This window comes from Strix aluco, chromosome 4 (genome assembly GCF_031877795.1).
Source record: "Strix aluco isolate bStrAlu1 chromosome 4, bStrAlu1.hap1, whole genome shotgun sequence".
In the NCBI taxonomy this organism is placed as follows: Eukaryota; Metazoa; Chordata; class Aves; order Strigiformes; family Strigidae; genus Strix; species Strix aluco.
In genome coordinates this window covers 120,273,155-120,291,701 of record NC_133934.1, presented here as the reverse complement: position 1 = coordinate 120,291,701, position 18,547 = coordinate 120,273,155, and the positions used below count along the sequence as shown (strand labels likewise).

At 44.8% G+C, this 18,547-nt stretch overlaps 1 protein-coding gene across 2 annotated transcripts in view; it reads left to right on the top strand.

Annotated features, from left to right (window-relative positions):
* The first annotated feature begins 9,454 nt into the window (after nt 1–9,454).
* LOC141923623 (exocyst complex component 3-like protein 2) overlaps nt 9,455–18,547 on the top strand; it is a 44,096-nt gene continuing 35,003 nt past the window's right edge. Inside the window, exons 1-2 of one of the 2 annotated variants that reach the window (XM_074825187.1) lie at nt 9,455–9,573; nt 11,287–11,438. In XM_074825187.1, coding sequence (XP_074681288.1) covers nt 11,382–11,438 — 57 coding nt within the window. In that variant the 5' untranslated portion in view covers nt 9,455–9,573; nt 11,287–11,381. The other variant, XM_074825186.1, reaches the window with a different exon arrangement.

Below are 18,547 nucleotides of genomic sequence, written 5' to 3'. Positions count from 1 at the left end.
ACTGGCGGCCACCGCCATCAATCAAAACACCCCCGGCTTCGCCTCCCTCCCCCTCTGCCCTCCCCCCGCCAGTGCCCCAAAGGACATCGCGTCTACATCGGCCGAGTCTCGCGAGAGAACGCGGGACGGGGCGGGGGGAAGGGCGGGCGCTGGCGAGGGCTGAGGCAGTGCGGCAGGGCCTGGGGCGGCGGCTGCGGGGCTTCCAGCGTCTTCTCCCGGGGCTTCGAGCTTGGCTCGGCCTTCCCTTCCCTTCCTCCTTCTTTTCTTTCTTCCTTCCTGCTGCCTGTGCCGAGAGACTCTTCCCGTCCCCCTTGTGCTGCGGTTAGCGCTGCTTCGCGCCCTGCGGCAGCGAGGGGCCCCTCGGTGTCCCCTCAGGGCTGCCCGCCGTCCCCAGCCCCGCCCGAGTCCCGCTCCCCGCCATCGCCCCCACCCTCCCCCCAGGCAGCGCGGAGCCGGCCCGAGGGGGCCGGCGGTGCCCCTCGCCCCGCCGCGCTCTGTGGCCGGGGGCGGGGAGAGGCGTGCGGGGCCCTGCGGAGGAATGAAAGCTTGGGTGGGTTGGGACTCGTAATAGACCAGCAATGACCGAATGCTGGACATCACAGCAACTACAAATTTTAAATTACTTAAGAATTTAAATTGCTTTAAATTAGAAATAATTTAAAGCAATTAAGTTGCTGAATAAGTTGCGTTTTTCCTGTATAGCCTGCATTCAGGGTGCGGGAAGGAGCCTATTATTCAACTTCAGTGTCATAAAGACAGCTGTGGGTCGCTCTGGGTGCTTGGGCTGCCTTACAAAGGATGATAAGATTGGTATGTGCATATACTCTCTAGTAATGTAAAATGTTGCCAGCCCTCCTTAGCTGATTGGGACCCTGGATGAAACACCTGTTTGGATTTACATTCACCTAAAAAGCAGAAAACTTTGGTCCTTTCTTCCCTGTGCTCTATTCTTTCCCATTCTATCTTCACTCTTCCAGCATCGCAGGCATTGCTGTTTTGGACATGTTAGAATGTGCATAATGTTCAAGTGGCAAAGAACTTTTTTTGACTTTATCTATTGAGTGATGAACCAATTCTTTCACCCCTATAAATACTTCCCAGCAGAACAATACTCCTCAGTTCCTGTCACTGTGTCTTACTGAATAATGTTGGAAAGCTTCTTGATGGCTATGTGGGTGTATAGAGGAAAAGAGAGGGAATGAAGATAAAGCTAGTAGTGACATTAAATAATGTCATATACTCTAAATCTCTTCCTGCCTGAAGTTAGTTTTGAAACATAGGCTTCTCAGCTGACTTTGATAACACGTTGATGTGGTCACAGAATCATGTAGGCTGGAAAGGACCTTTAAGATTATCGAGTTCAACTGTTAAAGGGAACACCCCTCCTGCTGAACCTTCAAGTACGTCGTGAACATTTGTGGTGTGATGTGCAAAAGAACTGCATTAAAATATGAAGGTGACTGATAAATGAGGTTTTCTTATAAATCATAAAAGCTGGCCTATCATTATGAGCACTTCCAGTGACACGCAATAATGGAAATCTTGTTCCTTCAGGTAGAGCAACAAGAGATAAATCTTGGTGCTTTCTAACAAGACTCTCCTACGTGATGGCTGCTGCCCTAGTTATACGTCTCTTTTCAGCATATGGAATAGCAAGTCTTTGTAGCCAGGAAACCATCCTGTAAAACATCATGTGAGTCTGTCTTGGACTTCGCTATCTGCATCTGGAAAAGTTAAAAAATATTCAGGATATGTTAAATGTCTCCTTGATAAATAGAGAGCAACACTTTTTAAACATGAGAAAGAGGGTTAGAGCAAAATAAGGAAGCATCCCCAAAATATGTGAGGCTTGGCGGTTACCATGAGGGGAAAAAAATCATAAAAATATGGGAGGCAAGAAAAGCACAGCAGGAACTCCTTTGCTGTGAAAATACGTGGCATGTAGAACTCGCTAAATGCCTCCTGTCTGTGGTTTTAGTGGCATGCTAAAACACCTACGAAGTTAATAAATTATGAGTGTTAAAGCATACTGCTGCCAACAGCACCGTATTGAGCAGCAAAAGGGAAATGAGACCCTGGATTTGGTGCTATTTGACATAATGAATACAGAACAGTTATGATTAGTAGAATCAAGAATAATTTTTTTACATAGTATATGAATCAACATCATTAAGTTAAAGAGTTACCTTTTAACATAGTGTTCCTTCTGCAAAAAGCAGGTCCCATCCAGATGAACTCATATGACTCCTGGACTATACAAAACAAATTAAAACTGTGGCTTATTGTCATCTTGGTGCCTAGTTGATTTTTTTCTCACTAGAACAATTAATTAAATTAATTGTTAAATGTTAAACAATTATTGAATGTTGGATCCCAAATATTTTTACTGAATCTTTATAGTTTGTTCATTTTAGGATTTCATGGCTTGGCAAGACAGAAAAATATTTTCTCTCCTCCCACTTGAAAATGTCATGGTTTCATGAATCCTGAAGTTCATAGTTCACATTGCTTGCGTGACCTTCAAAATACAGACCACTTGTGTGCTTTGCATTTCATTGGTAGAAACTAGGCAGGTTTTCTGTATACTTTTGTAGTTAAGACACTTTAAATGGCATTAATAAGTCAGGTTTTGGAAGTGGTTTCATGTCTGAGAGTAGTAAGTTTTCTGCAGTGGACCTTAGGGTGCGTTTCCTTATCGCAGGAATGCTTTATTATTGCTCAGTTCAGCCTTAACAGTTCAAGTTTGTTCTATGTTGTCTTAGTTTTTATTAAAAATAACAAAGAGTCAATGCCTGTGATAATGCAGCAAAATCAAAATTCTATTGGAAATCTTAATACAGGTCTAGATTTAAGATGTAAATCTTCAAAAATGGGCATTGTAGCCATGTGTGTTTATATTCTCTGATAGACAACACTGTGTCCTGTCTGCGGTTTATTCTTCAACAAGTTTGTCATTTATCAGTGATGTGGTTGGCTATAAACACAACCCTATTTCAATACCCACTTAGTAACCTTGGCCTTGAAGAATGATTTTTCTCTGCTGCAAGCTGTACATGTTATCTCCCAGGGGCTGGTTCAGAGCTGTTGTTTTGTCCAGTGCAGGCAGTAACCCTTAACAGCTGAGTAAGTGATTCCTCATTGTGCTGTCTTCACAGCTTTGGCTGTAATTTCAGTAATTTCAGAAGATGGAAAGAGGGCCAAGATTATGTATAGTTGCACTGAACTCTGAACAGCAATAGCCTTTCTTTTTCCTATCTTGGCAATGGGTAGAAAAAGTGTAATTATTTACGTGTCAGGTTTGAATATGCAAACTTTGGGGAAGCATGAGACCAAACTCCATCGGGATTGACACTAGACACTCTGACTGATCAGTAGCAAGGGCAGAGGCTAATTCTGGTTTTACTGTCCAGGAGCTCCAGGTTCACTGCTGTCCTGCAGCTCACTGTTCATCCTGGGTAGACTCACTTTGTGAAATGCCTTCCTTTCCATGCTCTGTAACAATATCGTTCTTGTCAGCTATTAGTAGTAGTTCAGGAATTAGTAAACAGAGAAAAAAAGGAGAGCAAGTGTATGATGTTAGATGCACATATACCCATTATTTATGGTGGTTATTTTTGTTGCTTCTGTTACTATGCAGAAATGCTAAAATATCCCAGCAGGTGTTTGGGTCCGAGTGCACTGAAAGGGCTCAGTGTTAGCTGACAGCATGAGGCAGGCTCTGCCCCAAATCTGTTATCATCTCAATAGACACGCTGAAGCTCCCTCCTGCCCTCCCTCTTCCAGTGTGTGTCTGCCTATGTAAGGGAGGCGCCTCAGCAAGGAGAAGCAACCAGCTTTCTCTGCAGAATATAAACTAGTGCTTGATAGCTGTAAGTGTTAAGGGGAAAAAATGCTTTTTTACTGCTTGGGACCGACTCTCCAGTTAGCACTGCTCAATAGGAGACCCACGCATGGGGTCGTCTCCTGAGACAGCACTGCCTGCCTGTACCAACACTATATCCAGCACAAAGTACATCCACCATGTTGCATTAAACAGAGGAGGGGGTGGCTTCCCAGAGCATCATCAAATCTAATGGGCCTGTTGTCCCTTTGGCTCTCATGGCAGAGAGTGTCCTGGCTCAATCGGGATGTATGTTTGCTGGAATACCCTTTCCAAAAGAATACTAGTAACATATCTTTTCTTAGACCAGCTGGTACATCTGGAAGAGCTAGCAAGCGTCCTGAACAGCCAAGTAATACCTGTCCATGTGGGCTGAGAGAAGGGCTAAAGGCTCTCATCGCATCGCTGAATTTTATGCAGTGCATATCTTCAGCAATGTGTTAGAAAAGTGGGTGTTTGGGCTATCAGGCTGCATGTACTCAATGGCCATTTGAGCAGTCTCACTGTGTTTGATAGGATACCATGGATTTTTATTGTGGTATTTATTTTTTAACGGAGACACATTGATTTGCTTTGCATGTTTTTTTCTGTGTTGGTGATTTTTCAATAGTGTACCTTTACCTTTGGCATTGCGCTTGCCTGGTTCTTTGTCTGTGGGAGGAGTCTGTTGGGAATTTTGCAGACAGTAGTTGTTTGGATGAAACGACAAAATAAAACATCCTTTTAAGCAAATAAAACCAGGCTGTCTGTGTTTAAAGAGGGAAATAAACAAAGGCAAACTCACAGAAATTAATGAGGAGCGCAGATGGGGTGGAAGGTGGTGAATTCAGCACAGCACAGTTCGGAGGTCTGTGAAAGAGGGATGCCCCTGGCTTGGAGAGCTGTGTTTTCTCCATGTGTCTCAGCAGTAGGTGAAAGTGTTGGTGATAGGAATTGGAGAAGCCAGGTTCCTGCACTTTGTCCAGGTAGCAGCTTTGGCCACGGGCCTAACTGGCAACCACTAGCGTTATCCAGCAGTTGCATGCTTGTGGTTGGCAAATCTGCCTGCTACTTTTATATGGTTGCTGAAAGAAGTGAATGTGGAAGTTAAGGAGTCCCTGGGAAATATAGCTTCCAGCTGACAACATGCTGTCAAAGCTGCCAGCCTGTGCATTATGCCCATTAGCAACTGCTGCATTTACATTTCCCTGCTACTTGTCATAGTCAGGCTTCAGACATCAAAATCTGTCTGTTTGTGTGTTAAGTTAAATCTCTCTTCCAGTATCGTTCTAGTGATTTATGCTTTCATTTCCATTTCATTAAAGAAATTGCTCAGGTCCTCTGCAGCTGTCATGTGCTTTGCCAACACCTCCACATATATGTCCCCTCTCATCCTTTTTCTTTGGCCTTTGATGGTCTGGCAACCAGTGCTGTGATTATCAGTATCAACTTCCCAGCAGATGTGAACTACGTAGTAAAAAAGAATAATGAGTGCTTAGAGTTACTTACTGGCTTTCTACTTTTCCTAAGAGGAAGGTGTGGTAGTCCCTGGTTTTGAAAGCCGATCTCCAGAACCTCCTTCCAGTCTGGGGGACCTTGGAGATCTTAAGTGCTCTCAAAGCCCTTCTCCCGTGTGCAGAAGCATGTGGCTGCTGACCTAGTTTCTAGGGGTCTGCACTGCTAGTTGCAGCATATTTTGCTCTTCTGTTCTGCTTATTTGAGCATGCAGGAGTTTCTTTGCTTTAGAATAACATGAAGGCATTGCTAGGAGATCTGGGGTTTGGAGACAGTACTGAGGCCCAGCTAGGGACTGCGTTTGTGCTTCTGCTGGCAGATCTAGTAGAGGAGAAGGTATCCCTGATGTTTGTGCTGAAAGCAAAGGAAAAGTCTGTTTTGAAGGCAAGGAAAATCTTCATATTCTCCAAAACTAAACCTTTCAAGGTGCTGCTTGGTTGGCAGGGCAGAGCTCTGCATTTGGAAACAGACAACTGGACATATAGGAAAAAGTTTTGTCTCCAAAGTCTGAGTTTATATCCCTTACAGAATTGCCTCTCTTGCAACACTGAAGGTATTTTGCAGGGCACTATAGATTTTGTAGTGGATAATGTTGAATTTGTAGGTTGTACTTCAGAATTTGCTGCTTGTTTGGTATGTTTTGCCTTGAGCTTGAGTATAGCTGGTGTGGGCTTCTTAATAAAAATACAGGGATTATCTTTTGTAATGAAGCAAATAATACATGACTGCAATGCAGTGCCAAAGTCTTTGAATGCTCTGGTGGTTTGCAGCTCAAATATTTATATTACTAAAGTAAATTATTTGCCAAACTGGGAAAAAAAAAAGAGTGGTACTTAGAAAACAGAGGCAGAAACTTTGTTCTATAGTTTGCACATGCCAAGTGTTATGTATGCTAAGGATATTACATAGACTAGTAGCCATATTAAAATAGCTGATAACACACATGGTTTCCAAGAGTAATGTAATGAATTAAGTCTGATTTTGGCCCATGGGGATTCTGTGATGGCTAATAAAAGCTGACTTGAAGCACTAATAATGCCTCACTGTACCCATCTACCCATGTCTCATGTACCTGAATGTCAGTGTATTTGGATTTACCCACTGGGTTCAGGAACAGGTAGATGGGGCTGAAGAGACAGGCAGATGCACACACACACACACACACACAAATATACACACTGTGATCACATAAATCTTGCTTGTTTAAGAAACAAGGCTAAAAATATCCTTGACTGTGAATCAAGGTCAAACATTGACTGTAAAGTCTAGCATGATTTTATTGACCTAATGTACGTTTTTCTTTTTGAGAACAACCCAGGAGACACACTGAAGGCAGAACTTTCTTACAAGAATATTATTGCCTTGAACTGTTTTCAAAATAATTTTTTGAAAGACCTTAAGACACACATTTGGGTCAGTGAATGCTCAAATGCATAATGGAGGCTGAGTTTTGCCTTGAAGCTCAAGGATGTTATTTTAAGACTCAGAGAAACAAATCTTGTGCTCACTGATTGTTTTTGAGCATTTAACCTGAAATAGTTTTAGGGAACAAGCTTCAAAAACATTTCCTGAAACAGGCGTTTTCATCGAGTTGAAAGGATCTAAAATAAATGCTAATAATATGGTCTGTGACTAGTATCTCTGTCCATACTCATCTGGGAAACTATGGTATCAACAAATATGTTAGACTAGATGGTTCTTGTGAAGATTTTGGTGCTGTAACTCTCTCAGGACTTGATTTTAGAATTCCAAAGTGATGACGTGCATATAAGAGAGATCATTGGTATAAAACATTATTCAGCCCTTGGGAGTCTAATTTATCCTTTCACTAGTGTCCTTAACGTGCCAGTTAAGCATTTTTTGCACTAGTAACTTTAAGCACAGTAGCATTTTTGCTTCAGTGCCTGATGTTGTCATGGGGCGTCTGAATAAGCTGTAACTGTGGTTGTGCAGTCCTCCATGGGTTTTGTATCTGGTATGCCTTCCCTGCACGAAAGAACACAAAGTAGGTCTCCTTAGAGTTGCTCACAACCACTCCACTCTCTAAAAGAAGAGATACTCAAGAAGGATACACTGGCTGATTTCAGTGTTGTTTTGCTGCACCTCACCCACAGTTTGTTTTTAATCATTCTCATGAATGATTTACTGTTCCCTTTCTATCATGTTACTTTTTCATTGTTGTCTCCAGCAGGCAGAAAGCTTTCAAAGGGTTCTTTAGAGTTTAATGTATTGTTTGTCCTAGATATTGGGCATGACTTATTCAGAAATGTGTAATAAATACACAGCTCCTCTTGTTTCTGATTGTTTGCACAGTCAACAGATTAATGGATGACTAGGTGATGGATGAATTCTCTGTTCTAGATGAAGTTAGGGAGGGTGTGTGGGCGCAGGTGGGATCTTGAAGGTCATATGTAAATGCTTGTGGCTCATTCAAGTCCGTGGAGATGCACCACTTTATACCAGTGGATGATGTGCTGGTTTAACTCCGAGACTTTACTTCTGGGACGTCTTTCCTGGTAGTGGCTTTGTGCACTTATCCCTGATTATACCATACAGATATAATACTTCTGTCTTCAAAGATGTATGCTTATATAAACAGTTATTTTTAGTTTTAGGATATCCAGTTCTTTTGATTAGTAGCACCTGTGGCTAAAGAAGGTCCTTATTTTCCCTGCTTGCCTTTTTTCCTGGTGCACTGAGACAAGAAGTGCTGCAACAAGGGGTTTTGATAGTTTAGTCCATCTGCTGTGAGGGTAAGTCTCTGTGTGAGTCTCTGCACTCTGGAGGATGTTAACTAGTACACATTTGATAAAAACTTCTTTTTGTTTTATAGGTAATGAATTATGAATCTCTGTGCCACTGCTGCTCCCACAGAGACCTGCAGTGAACAGCTGAGTCATGCAGATGAAGCTTGAAATGTCTCCCTTTGCAGGTGCAAGGGAGTCCCATTGCTTCCTCTGCAGAGAGTCCTGAGCTACTGTGTTCTGCACCCTGCAAAATGTTTGGGTGGGCAAGAGGGTGAACAACTTGGCCCCTGCACCTTGTCTGGCAGCGTGCTAATTCTGGTGCACAGGGAGGCATATGCTGTGACGTGTGCAGGCGGATTGCTCACAGCTTACTCAATTCCTGGAGCAGCAGGAAAACAGGCAAAGTAGCGGTGGGCTGCCAAGTCACAGCCTGCTAGCTAGGTTGCTTCAGAGTCAGCACAAACCTCCTTATCCCCTGGTATGGAGTAAACTGCTCGGTAATGTCTTCTCTTACCCTAGCGAAGGTCTTAAAGAGGCAGTTCTGTAGCTCACTTCAGATTGTGACAGATTTGCCTGATTTTTGCCTGTTTACTTATTGTACTCAGATCTGCAAACAGTAGTGTGTTTGCCATAGTGATTCCAACCTACGTATTTCTGCTGAGACATCTTTGGAAGATGTGATTAATGTTCAGGAGGTCCGTCTCCCTACATCCATGTACTCAGTACAGGGCTATTGCACAAAAGGCTGTGCAATATATTCTTCTGAAAAATCTGCTAATGAGAACAAGTGAATCAAAGGAGTGTTATTAGCCACGGGTTTCCCATAGCAGTCTCTTTCATGGAGTGCTGACTAATGGCTGCTTCTCAACAAATAAAAAATATCAGATAAAATGAACTCAAATTCTTAAGCCTTTACTCAGGATCAGCTAAGCTTCAGCCATGTGCTCTGACCGCTTTTGAAAGCTTGGCATGCATCACTTGCATATTGGAGAGCTGTGCCAGAGCTGTGAAAAGCCCTGTGTGTCTCAGTTCTTGTCCTGTGTCTTACATCTTCCCCATTTCCCACTTACACTAGCTGTGTTTAAAGCTTTTTAGAGGGTCTGTCATTGTGCACAGTCCATGCTAAGGCATTAAGGACAGGATGCTGTTCTTAAATCCTGCTTTGAAAATCTCTTCATAATACGTCCCTGGAAGAAACTCCTGGTTTGTTTATTTTGATTTGTCCTTTGGCTGTGGCTGGATGCCCGGTCATGGGCCAGAATCTGGCCGACTACCAACCCAGAGCAATTTGCAGCCCCATGTAAGTGACTTCAGTTCATTTTGGCCATATCTCTGCAGCATTTCCCAGGGCCAGTCATCTGATCGGAGTGCAAACTGAACTCTGGCTTGCCTGGCTGAGCCTGCCAAGAAAAGCATTAGCTAAGCAGAAACAGCTTGTAGCTGAGGGCAAAGGTGAGCATGCATTAAGAATCCACATCTTGATACAGAAAGGATGCAGCTACAATCAAAACAGGGGAAAGGGGACCCGGCAGACAGACAGCCGCCTGAGGTGACCCAGGAGTGCATGCCACACTGCTTGCTGAGAAAGGCCTCTTTGTGTCCTTGCATTATGCCTGCCTGTTTTGACTGAGATGCAGAACAAATGCAAGAAACCCACCTATATGGCCTTGATGACATTTTTCTGTTTCTTGGCATTGCTTTGTTGTGCTCAGAAAGGCCTTGAATGTGTTGGACCATTGTGTATACGTTGGTCCCAGCCAAGCAGAGATATTTGTGCAGCTGGCTTTGCAGTTCCCCTCTCCCTAGGGGACAGAGAGGGTATCTGAATGTGGGGGCACCTTTCTAACAAGGGAATTCACTGCTGAATCACAGCTGGAAGACAGGAGAATGAGACTGAAGTTCCTCCTCTGTGTCTAGGAAGGAGCAGGGAGCAGAGCTGGGGAGGAGACCTTTAGGCATCACCTACCCCTTTAGCACTGGCTGGTGTGTCTGCCTGATCCCGTGCCATACAGCATGACAGCATTTGTATTGTTCCTCTGTTCCCATTTAGATTAGAGCTTGACCATTGTGACCTGCATTTCCAGACCTTATTTTGAACACAGCTAATGCAAGCCTTGCTCTTGCACAAGCCCTGCTGTGTCCAGGAGTATCTCTCAAAAAGACAGGACAGCGTTTCTTATCAGTTTTATGAGGAATGGTCTAATCAGCATTCTTGGACTTCACCTGGATATGCACAATTCCTTCTTGTTGTGACAAGGCTTTAGCACTTTGATAAATTCTGTTTATAACATTCCCCCTGACATAGGCTATAGATAACATGATATAATGGACTTGACTTCCAGTTACAACTGGTTTTCTTTTCAGACCATTTTTCATATCTGTTTTTGCACTGGCAAAATGGTTGGACTGTGCGCCTTGAAGCTGTAAGACTGAACGTGAGAGATACCAGTTCTGTGTTTCCCTGAACTTTAGCAGCATTCCAAAAATTAGATTTACAACTTGACCTCCGTATCTACCAAATGCCTGTTTGGCAAAATAATTTTCTTGAATGGCACGCTCCAATTCTGGTTTCAGCTCAATGCTGTTTTGGGGGTCTGTTTTGTGAGAAGTGGTAACTTTCTCCTCGTGCAGTGGTTTCACATCCAGACAGGAGACACCTTGGGTGTTGTCATGAGGTAGTGCGGTCCTTTAGCAGTCCTGGCTGCTGTTAGCAAGAGGCAATTCTAGCAACAGAGAATGCCTAGAATGTAATGCTTATTTCTTTTAGTTGTCCCTTGCTTTGATGTCCAGCAGGGCCAACCTCTGAGCCTATTGGCATGACAGTAGCTTTGGTCACTTTTGGAAATTGGGGACTATGTGGACTCAAAACTGTTCCCTTTGCATAAGAGGGCTGAGATAAGCCCTATGTCCGACCTCCAATCCCATGTCTTGTTTGAATCTTTCCCATTTCCCATTAACTGTGGAGTTTTAAAGGTTAAACAGCAAGCCTCTTCTCTTCAGACCCTCTTCATTCTTTGTTGCTCTCATGTTTGTTTTCATTCCAACTCCCTAAGGGGAAAAGCAAATGCCATTTGCAGTTCACTGCTGTGTATTACATTTATTGCCTCAGTCTTGCTCTCTCTCAGAGCATGAACCCAGCCAACCAACTTCTTATCGGTTTGACAGGCTGTGACTGTTGTCCTGGTGACCAGCGTAGTTGCTCTATCATCATGTACAGAAGGCAGCGAAAGAGATGCCTCGACCTGTGGCTGTAGCTGTGCATGTGCATGATACGCCAGGAAGTCACTGGGATACATGAAGATAAGATCCATGTCTTGGTCTGTGCATGTGAAAGATGAAGCAAAACCAAAATGGAGAAGCAGGCAAAGTTAATAGCTATAAAAGAAGAAATGAGAATGTGTGTAGGAGTTGCAAATGCTCAGCTCTTCTCGTCATCTGATCTGTGTACCCGTAATTTCGTGCATTTGTATCTGAGAGAGATGCTTGCCCGCCAGCCTGCTGTCTCTTTGCCTTTGTGTCTTTTTCTACCCACTCCATTTCTTCCATTTCTTAGGTTTATGGACATGAGCAAGAATAATGTTAGTAACACTTCTGAGTCACGTTTTCCATCCAGACACACCATGCTTAACCCATTTATACACACATCCTTGTACAATGTCGACTCTGATTCACTAATCACTCACGTGAATTGATCAGACCGATTTTGTGGTGCCCTGTCACAGATGATCTCCTAGGTGCTAACAGAAGGCCCTGCTTTGAACACCATACAATCCAAGTGGAAGACAAGGAACGACAGATGGAAAGAGATGGGTAAAGGAGCACAAAGAAACAGTGAGACATCATTACTCAGCACATAGGCAACGGTGTCAGCACACCAGCTGCCTAACGCTTGGGACAGCTTTTGCAGGCTACGCAGCGTGTTCTTGTTTTAGCTTTGACTGGTTCACTTAGATACTGTCAGCTTTCAGCTATCGAAAACAATATGGGATGGGATAACCTAGATAAAACCAGATCCTGGCTAGTACAGGCTATATGTTAGTTATACTCAGGTCTTCTACCTGTGAAGGACTTGTAACAAGCCTGCCAGTCTTGGTGCTGAGCAGGGACAGCTTTAACCTGCTGGGGTCCAAGTGGGGCATGGCCCAGAGGCTCGTGTGCCCTGTGTTACATGTGTGGTGGCATGGTGGTGTAGCCATGGTTGCTATGGGGAGGAAATGTCTGGTTAATCACCAACTCAGCTAATCTTCCATGACTAATTGAGAATTGAATATGGTTGGTTTACTGTAAAATCTGACCTTTCTGAACACTTATTGTCAGGCATAGCTCCACAGACATCAACAGAGTCCTGCACTAGACCCAAAATCGTGGGAAGGTACGTCTGATCTGCTGCCTGTCTTGTTTTGCTTCTATATCTATGTCCTTAGCATTGCCCTTGCCTGTGTTTGCTTATCTGCGACCTCCAGAGGCCTTGCAGCAGATAGGACGCTCCGCTAGACCTGCCCACCCTCTGCTCACATCTGTGCATCTCCAAACAGCCTTCATGGGGGGGAATTTCTGTGGGAAGCATTGGGAGGAGGAGCTGATGCAGCAGATTTGTCTCCTGGGAAGGTCTCTAAGGCGATGCTTCAGGGCAGGCTGTGTTTTCAAGTGGTGGTCAGTCAGGAGAAGGGATGTGCTTGTGAACAACATGAGTCAGCCCCTGTGCCAGCGCTCCCAGGGGGAGGTGCCACATCTCCTGGCTGCAGGATCAGAGCCCTGCTGACTGAGGAGGAGAGGTTTAAGAATGTTGTGGGATGGAGCTTCTGTCATGTAAAATTCATGGTGCTAGCAGGCCATCTTAAATAAAACATTAACCTCCCTGAAAAAGACAGTCTTCATTTCATGCTTGTAAAAAAAAAAAAAACCCAAACCAAAAAAAGATGTTTAAAGAATGAGGGAATTCACGACTGTCTTGTGTGTGCCACTCTGATGTGACCCTGAATCTGCTCTCACAGCAGCTTTGCACTGGAATGATGCATGCACATTGCCCGTGAGGAAACGGAGCAGTGAGGGGACATCAATTCAGTTCGAGGAGGAGAGGACTTGTGCCCTGATTAGCAGAAACAGAGGAGTTGCATTTCTTACCTCTGCAACGGCTTCAGCTTTGGGGTGGCTCTATGAGCTTCAGTGACACAGTGCATGCTGCTGGTGGGCAACAGAGCAGACCTGCACCAGCTCTCTTGTTACAGGACAGCTGATAACCTGGCTTCCATTACACTTCTCCTTCTGCTTTTTGTTTGCCAGCCTGCCTGTGCCTATTGTCCTGCACTCATTAGTACTTCTTCTGTTACCGAGATGAGACTGTTTTCCTTGGGCTGCTCATAACTCTCCTAGGTGTTGCGTATACTGAAATTTCTAAGGGACTTCTGAAAGTCCCATGTACCTTGAGCTAGTAAGGCATGATTATGTGGCCCTTCCGTTGTAACATGAGTTCTTCCTCTTATGGGAAGCCTGATAAATGAAGAAGCTATTGTTTGTTGTTGATACAAAAAGCTCTTTGGATAAATGGGAATCTGGCACCAACACGTAACTGTGTAATTTCAGGAGGGTAACTGAAATGGCTGGAAAACAGTTTTTGATACTAACGAGTGCAGAGAATAATTGCTGCCTTTGGTTCTTTTCAAGGCAGTATTAGTTTGCTGGTTTTAACAATAAGATAGAGAATGCGTATGTCAGTGACTGATAAAGTACATTTTATTTTTGTATGAATTAATCCCAAAAAGCTGTAGTTACAGAAAATTCAGTGCAACATCACATGAGATGTGTTGCAGGTGATAGGTAGCAGAAGTGACCATGTGCAAGTCTTATGTAAGGGATGGAAAAAAACCGGAAAGTTTGGGGTATAAGAAGCTGTCTTCATGTTTATCCCAAACCGCTGGTTTTCCTGGGAGCAATGTTAGAATCATGTGTCATAGCAGTGTTAGATGATGACACAGTGATGCATGGCTAACCCTCCAGCCAGTTTGTATTACCCAGGCCATTCCAGCAAGTTTGCAGGATGTGTCCCATGTTCTTTAAACACCTCTGAGCATCCCTGCATATGATTCTCACACACCACTCCTGAAACACAGAGCTGAGTTCCCATGCTGTGCCACATGTAAGAGGGCCTCACCTTTCACCATTCATTTGTGTTGTTTCTGTTTGTAGGAAAATCTACAGTTGCCAGCCTGCGTGGAGGACGTAGTTTTTATAGCTTTTTCTACAGTGCATACCTAATGCTTTGTGGCAGCATGGTCTTTGCTGGAGAAATAAATGTTATTTGTAGTTTGGAAGTTGAGTTGCATCTGGTCCAGTTGTCTTTGTCTCTGCCTGTGTTGTTTCTTTTGAAGTTCTTGTTTCTGTTTTGGGGGAGTCACCTAGCTGGTACAAGCAGTTAGCTCAGGGAGGCAGGCTGCCAGGGATGGGAGCCTCAGGGCTTGAGATCAATTACAAAGGACAGTTGAAAACAGCTTTTCTGAATTCGAGTGTATGCAGCATGCTGGTGGATTGCCAAAGAGGCAATTGGGACCCCAAAAGGGCCCCAGTTCTCAGGCAGAGGCAGAAAAGGTGTCAGCAAGCACCAGACCCTCCCAGCCAGCTCAACTCCTTCCCTTTCCCCCATGACAGGAGCAGCCTGTCCCTGTGCTTTCATCCTCTCAGCGGCAAAATCTGATGTTGCTTGCACAGTTTTGAAGCTGAGAACCAGCAGTGTCTCCCAGCTGTGCAGAAGTCCTGTGCTAGTGGTGCTGTCCTGGGGAGGTGGGCAAGCAGGATTCCCATGCGGGGCTCCCCTCCTGCCGAGATGACTTGCCACAGCAAGCAACTGTTGCAGGGGCCGTTGCCAGAAATGCAGCCCATAAAGGCACATGACTCATCAGCCATACAGCTGACCCTGTGCCCTTGCAGATCATATACGTCTAAATTTTTTATGTGAGTAGAAAGTCAGAAGACCTGTGGGCCTGGAGACTAGTTTCTGATACTTTTTGTGGTGGTTAATTTCTAGAAATTCAGGCTGTGGTTCATCTGCTCTGAAATACATACACTGACGTCTGAGCTACTCATTCTGAATTCCTTCTATTGCTGATGGAGAGAATTAGGCAGTGCTGGTATGCTGCTTGACAGGCCTATTTTAGATGTCTGCATTCGCTTGAGAGGAAGGGCACTACCTATGTCAGTGCCTTTTTTCTGGTTATAAAAGCAGTCTGGATTATCAGCAGAGATGTAGACTTCTTCACACTGGCCATGCAAGGTTAGTAAAAGGATTCACATCCCCTGAACTTGAATTGCCTGTTAACTTCTGCACTGGGCAAAGACTCTGGATTCCTCAGACAGGCCAGATGAAAAGCAGGCAGGTAGAAACCTGGACACAGTGGGTCCCTGCTAGGTGTCGGCCATAGGGGCCCTCTCCCCTTGAGGGGATCCACCCTGGCTTGGTTGTCTGATGGATATCTGTCAGGGTTGTGATACCAGCCTGCTGAATGAAAAGCTGGTACAGGATTTTGTTGCCTCAAGTTGTTTTGTTTGTGCCAAGGAGGTAAGAAAAGGTCTCAGAAGATAAACTGGAATCTCTGGACAAGTTTTCTGATGCTGAACTTGGCTCTCCTGCTGACTTTTGTCTAGCTGCTGAGATCTTGGGTTTATCCTTTCAGGAGTTGTGAAGATCTAAGTGCAGTGTTTTCTATCATCCTTCAAACTCTGCCTGATTCCCCATCTCCCATAACCTCCTGGCATCTTTTCCGCTCCATATCCTTGTCCCTTGTTACCTGTGTCCCTGTCTTGCCTTTTCATAGCCTCTCCATGCTCTTGTCTGGTTTGGTTTGCTCACTGCTGCATGTGCTTTGTTTCATTGACTGCCAAGGCATGTGACCTGCAAGGTCTCTTGATTGAGTCTGACTTTGCCTTTTAAAAAGAGGCCTGAGATCTCAGTAACCCACCCAAAGAACTAAAAAAACAAAGCACCCCAAACAAGACAGACAGGAAAATATACAGTGGATCTTTCTGTGCTCTCATAAATAAAAGTCAGACAATCACATGGTTTTCTAAAAATAACACCCATAGCGAGTGTTTTGGTAGGAATAATACTGACCTAGTTTGCATGTTGCCCACATGCAAAAAATAAGTTGGTGAGGAAGACCCAATTGCCTGATGTGGTATTTGCATTTGCTGAACCAGAGCTGAATTGAGAGGTGATTAATTAGATCTTATACTCTCCTCTCAGTGGTCCCTCTGGTCTTAGAGAAGAGGGGAAGGGGGGATGCTTGCTGGCAGCGTGGCCCACCGCAGTCGCTTGCCTTCTGTGTGGGCTGGACATGTGGGTTGTGCCTGTGCAGTGCAGTCAGTGAGGGTCCACGTGAGCAGCAGTCCTCTTCTGTAGACTCAGTCTGGGATGTTCATGTCTGGAGAAAGGGCAGAATATCTGTGATCAGATGACCCAAATTTATGTATGTGAATTTAGCTTTCTGTCCATCTGTGAGACAAATCAAAACAGCCTGGTATTGAAGGAAACTTCCCTTGACTGCCCAGCTCCTGCCCGCCCCAGGGACTCAGTCTGTGCTTCTGTCCTTGTCCCTGCAGCCAGCACTGCAGCATTGCCCTGGGGTGGGAGCTGTACACTGGGGGACATGAGAGTGTCTTGCACTAGCCCCTGCCTGCCAGCTCCTCATCCTGCCCAAGGGGATACTGCTTAGGTGCTGGCTTGGATCTGGAGCTGCTCCCTGCGGGCAGCTCAGCATCAGTGATAGCAGTGACAGCAGCCACCAAGGGCAAGCATCAAGCTGGCATCCCTCACAACGATGGACACCCTCAGGGCCCCCTGATCACTGGTCTGGTGAATATTAGTGGTTAATATGAAAGGTTACTGGGCCTGGCTTATGGAGGGGCCCTCTAGGATCTCGGGGAGATGAGGAATGTGATTGTAGACAAAATGGATCAGTAGCAGAGGCAGGAAGAGAAGGACTTGGAGGTCCTTACTCCAGGGCTGACCAGCCTTTCTGTCCCTCTGTGCCACATACCACCATCATTACGTTATTGAGTGCCACAGGGATGCGCTCCCCATCTCTTGGAGAGGTGGCAGATAGAGAAGTGTCCTGTATGGTTCACCAGCAGGACATGGCATTGCCTCGTGAAGGCCTCCCTAGCTTCCCAGGGGTGATGGATGTGCACTGTGTCTGCAGCTGGATCCCATCATGACCTGGCAGTGTAGGGCTTAGTAGACCTTGCTGGCTCATTTCCTCTTGGCATGGTGTGAACCAGCAGTCCTTGCCGGCAGCCCAAGGGCAGGAGCTGCCTCTGAGCTGCCGGAAAGCCGCGGGTGGCTCTGGAGCGGCAAGCTGGCCACCCCGCTGTGTGGTCGTGTCCTCCACGGCTTTGGCACATCTCAGCCTCTCCATGGAGCTGTGGCTGCCTGGCCTGCTGCGTGTGCTGAAATGAGGGCTGCAGTCCTTTCCAGACTCTGAAATGAGAGCAGAAGCATGTCGGGGAGTGCTTTGTGCAGATATGGATAAAGCTCTTTTATGACTAATGGATGCCATCGCTTTCCCTTAAGATTATATCCTCTTCCTTTTTTTCCCTCCTCTCTCATGATAAGCGAGACGTGAATTTCTCACTCTCTGAACAGCCTTGATGCTGGGAAATGCTCTCATTCAGGCAGAGAATCTAGGTCAGCTGTTTGTAAGAATAGATCAAGCCTTCATTGGACGCAGTGGACAGGCCTTCAGCAGGACGGGTTTTTTTCCTGGCTTGTTCATAATGAGCTCCGAAACTTGACAGGCGTTTTGTGGAACAGCAGCTATAGCTTCCTGCCAGCAGGCTAGATGCAGGCATGACTGATTCAGTGCATCACAGGGGAAAAATCAATAATATGAAATATTAATTGTGATTTTTAAATATTTTTTTTAACCTAAGATGGAACACTCAGAAATGAAGATCTGTACCTATGTTCAGGAGGATCTGATTTGTGAGATGATACGTTATGAAGATGGGGTTTAATTTTTTTCTGATTCCACGCCTATAAATAACTGCTCTTACATATGGCATCTAATTATTTAATTGTATATGCAGATTAGATAGTCATTTACATGCTGTCATCATTGACAGCAACTAATAGCACTGGCAGTTATTTCCAGGCTCATATGGTAATGCCAAAGGTTTTAAATATCAGTCAGGACCTGCCATACATATCAGTATCTCTCTCCGTTTCTTCCCTTCAAAAAATGTTAGAATAAATTAATATCACAAGGTACATCTGCTCCTTCTTGGAACTAGTTGTACCACAGCAGATCTGTTGTGTTATATATTTTATGTAAGACTACAGTCCAGCTTGGAGTTCCTGATTTATATGTGTTTGGTGGCCCCCTGAGACTGGGAAGCAGATGTTACTATGCTTTTTCTCAGTTGTATTTACACATGC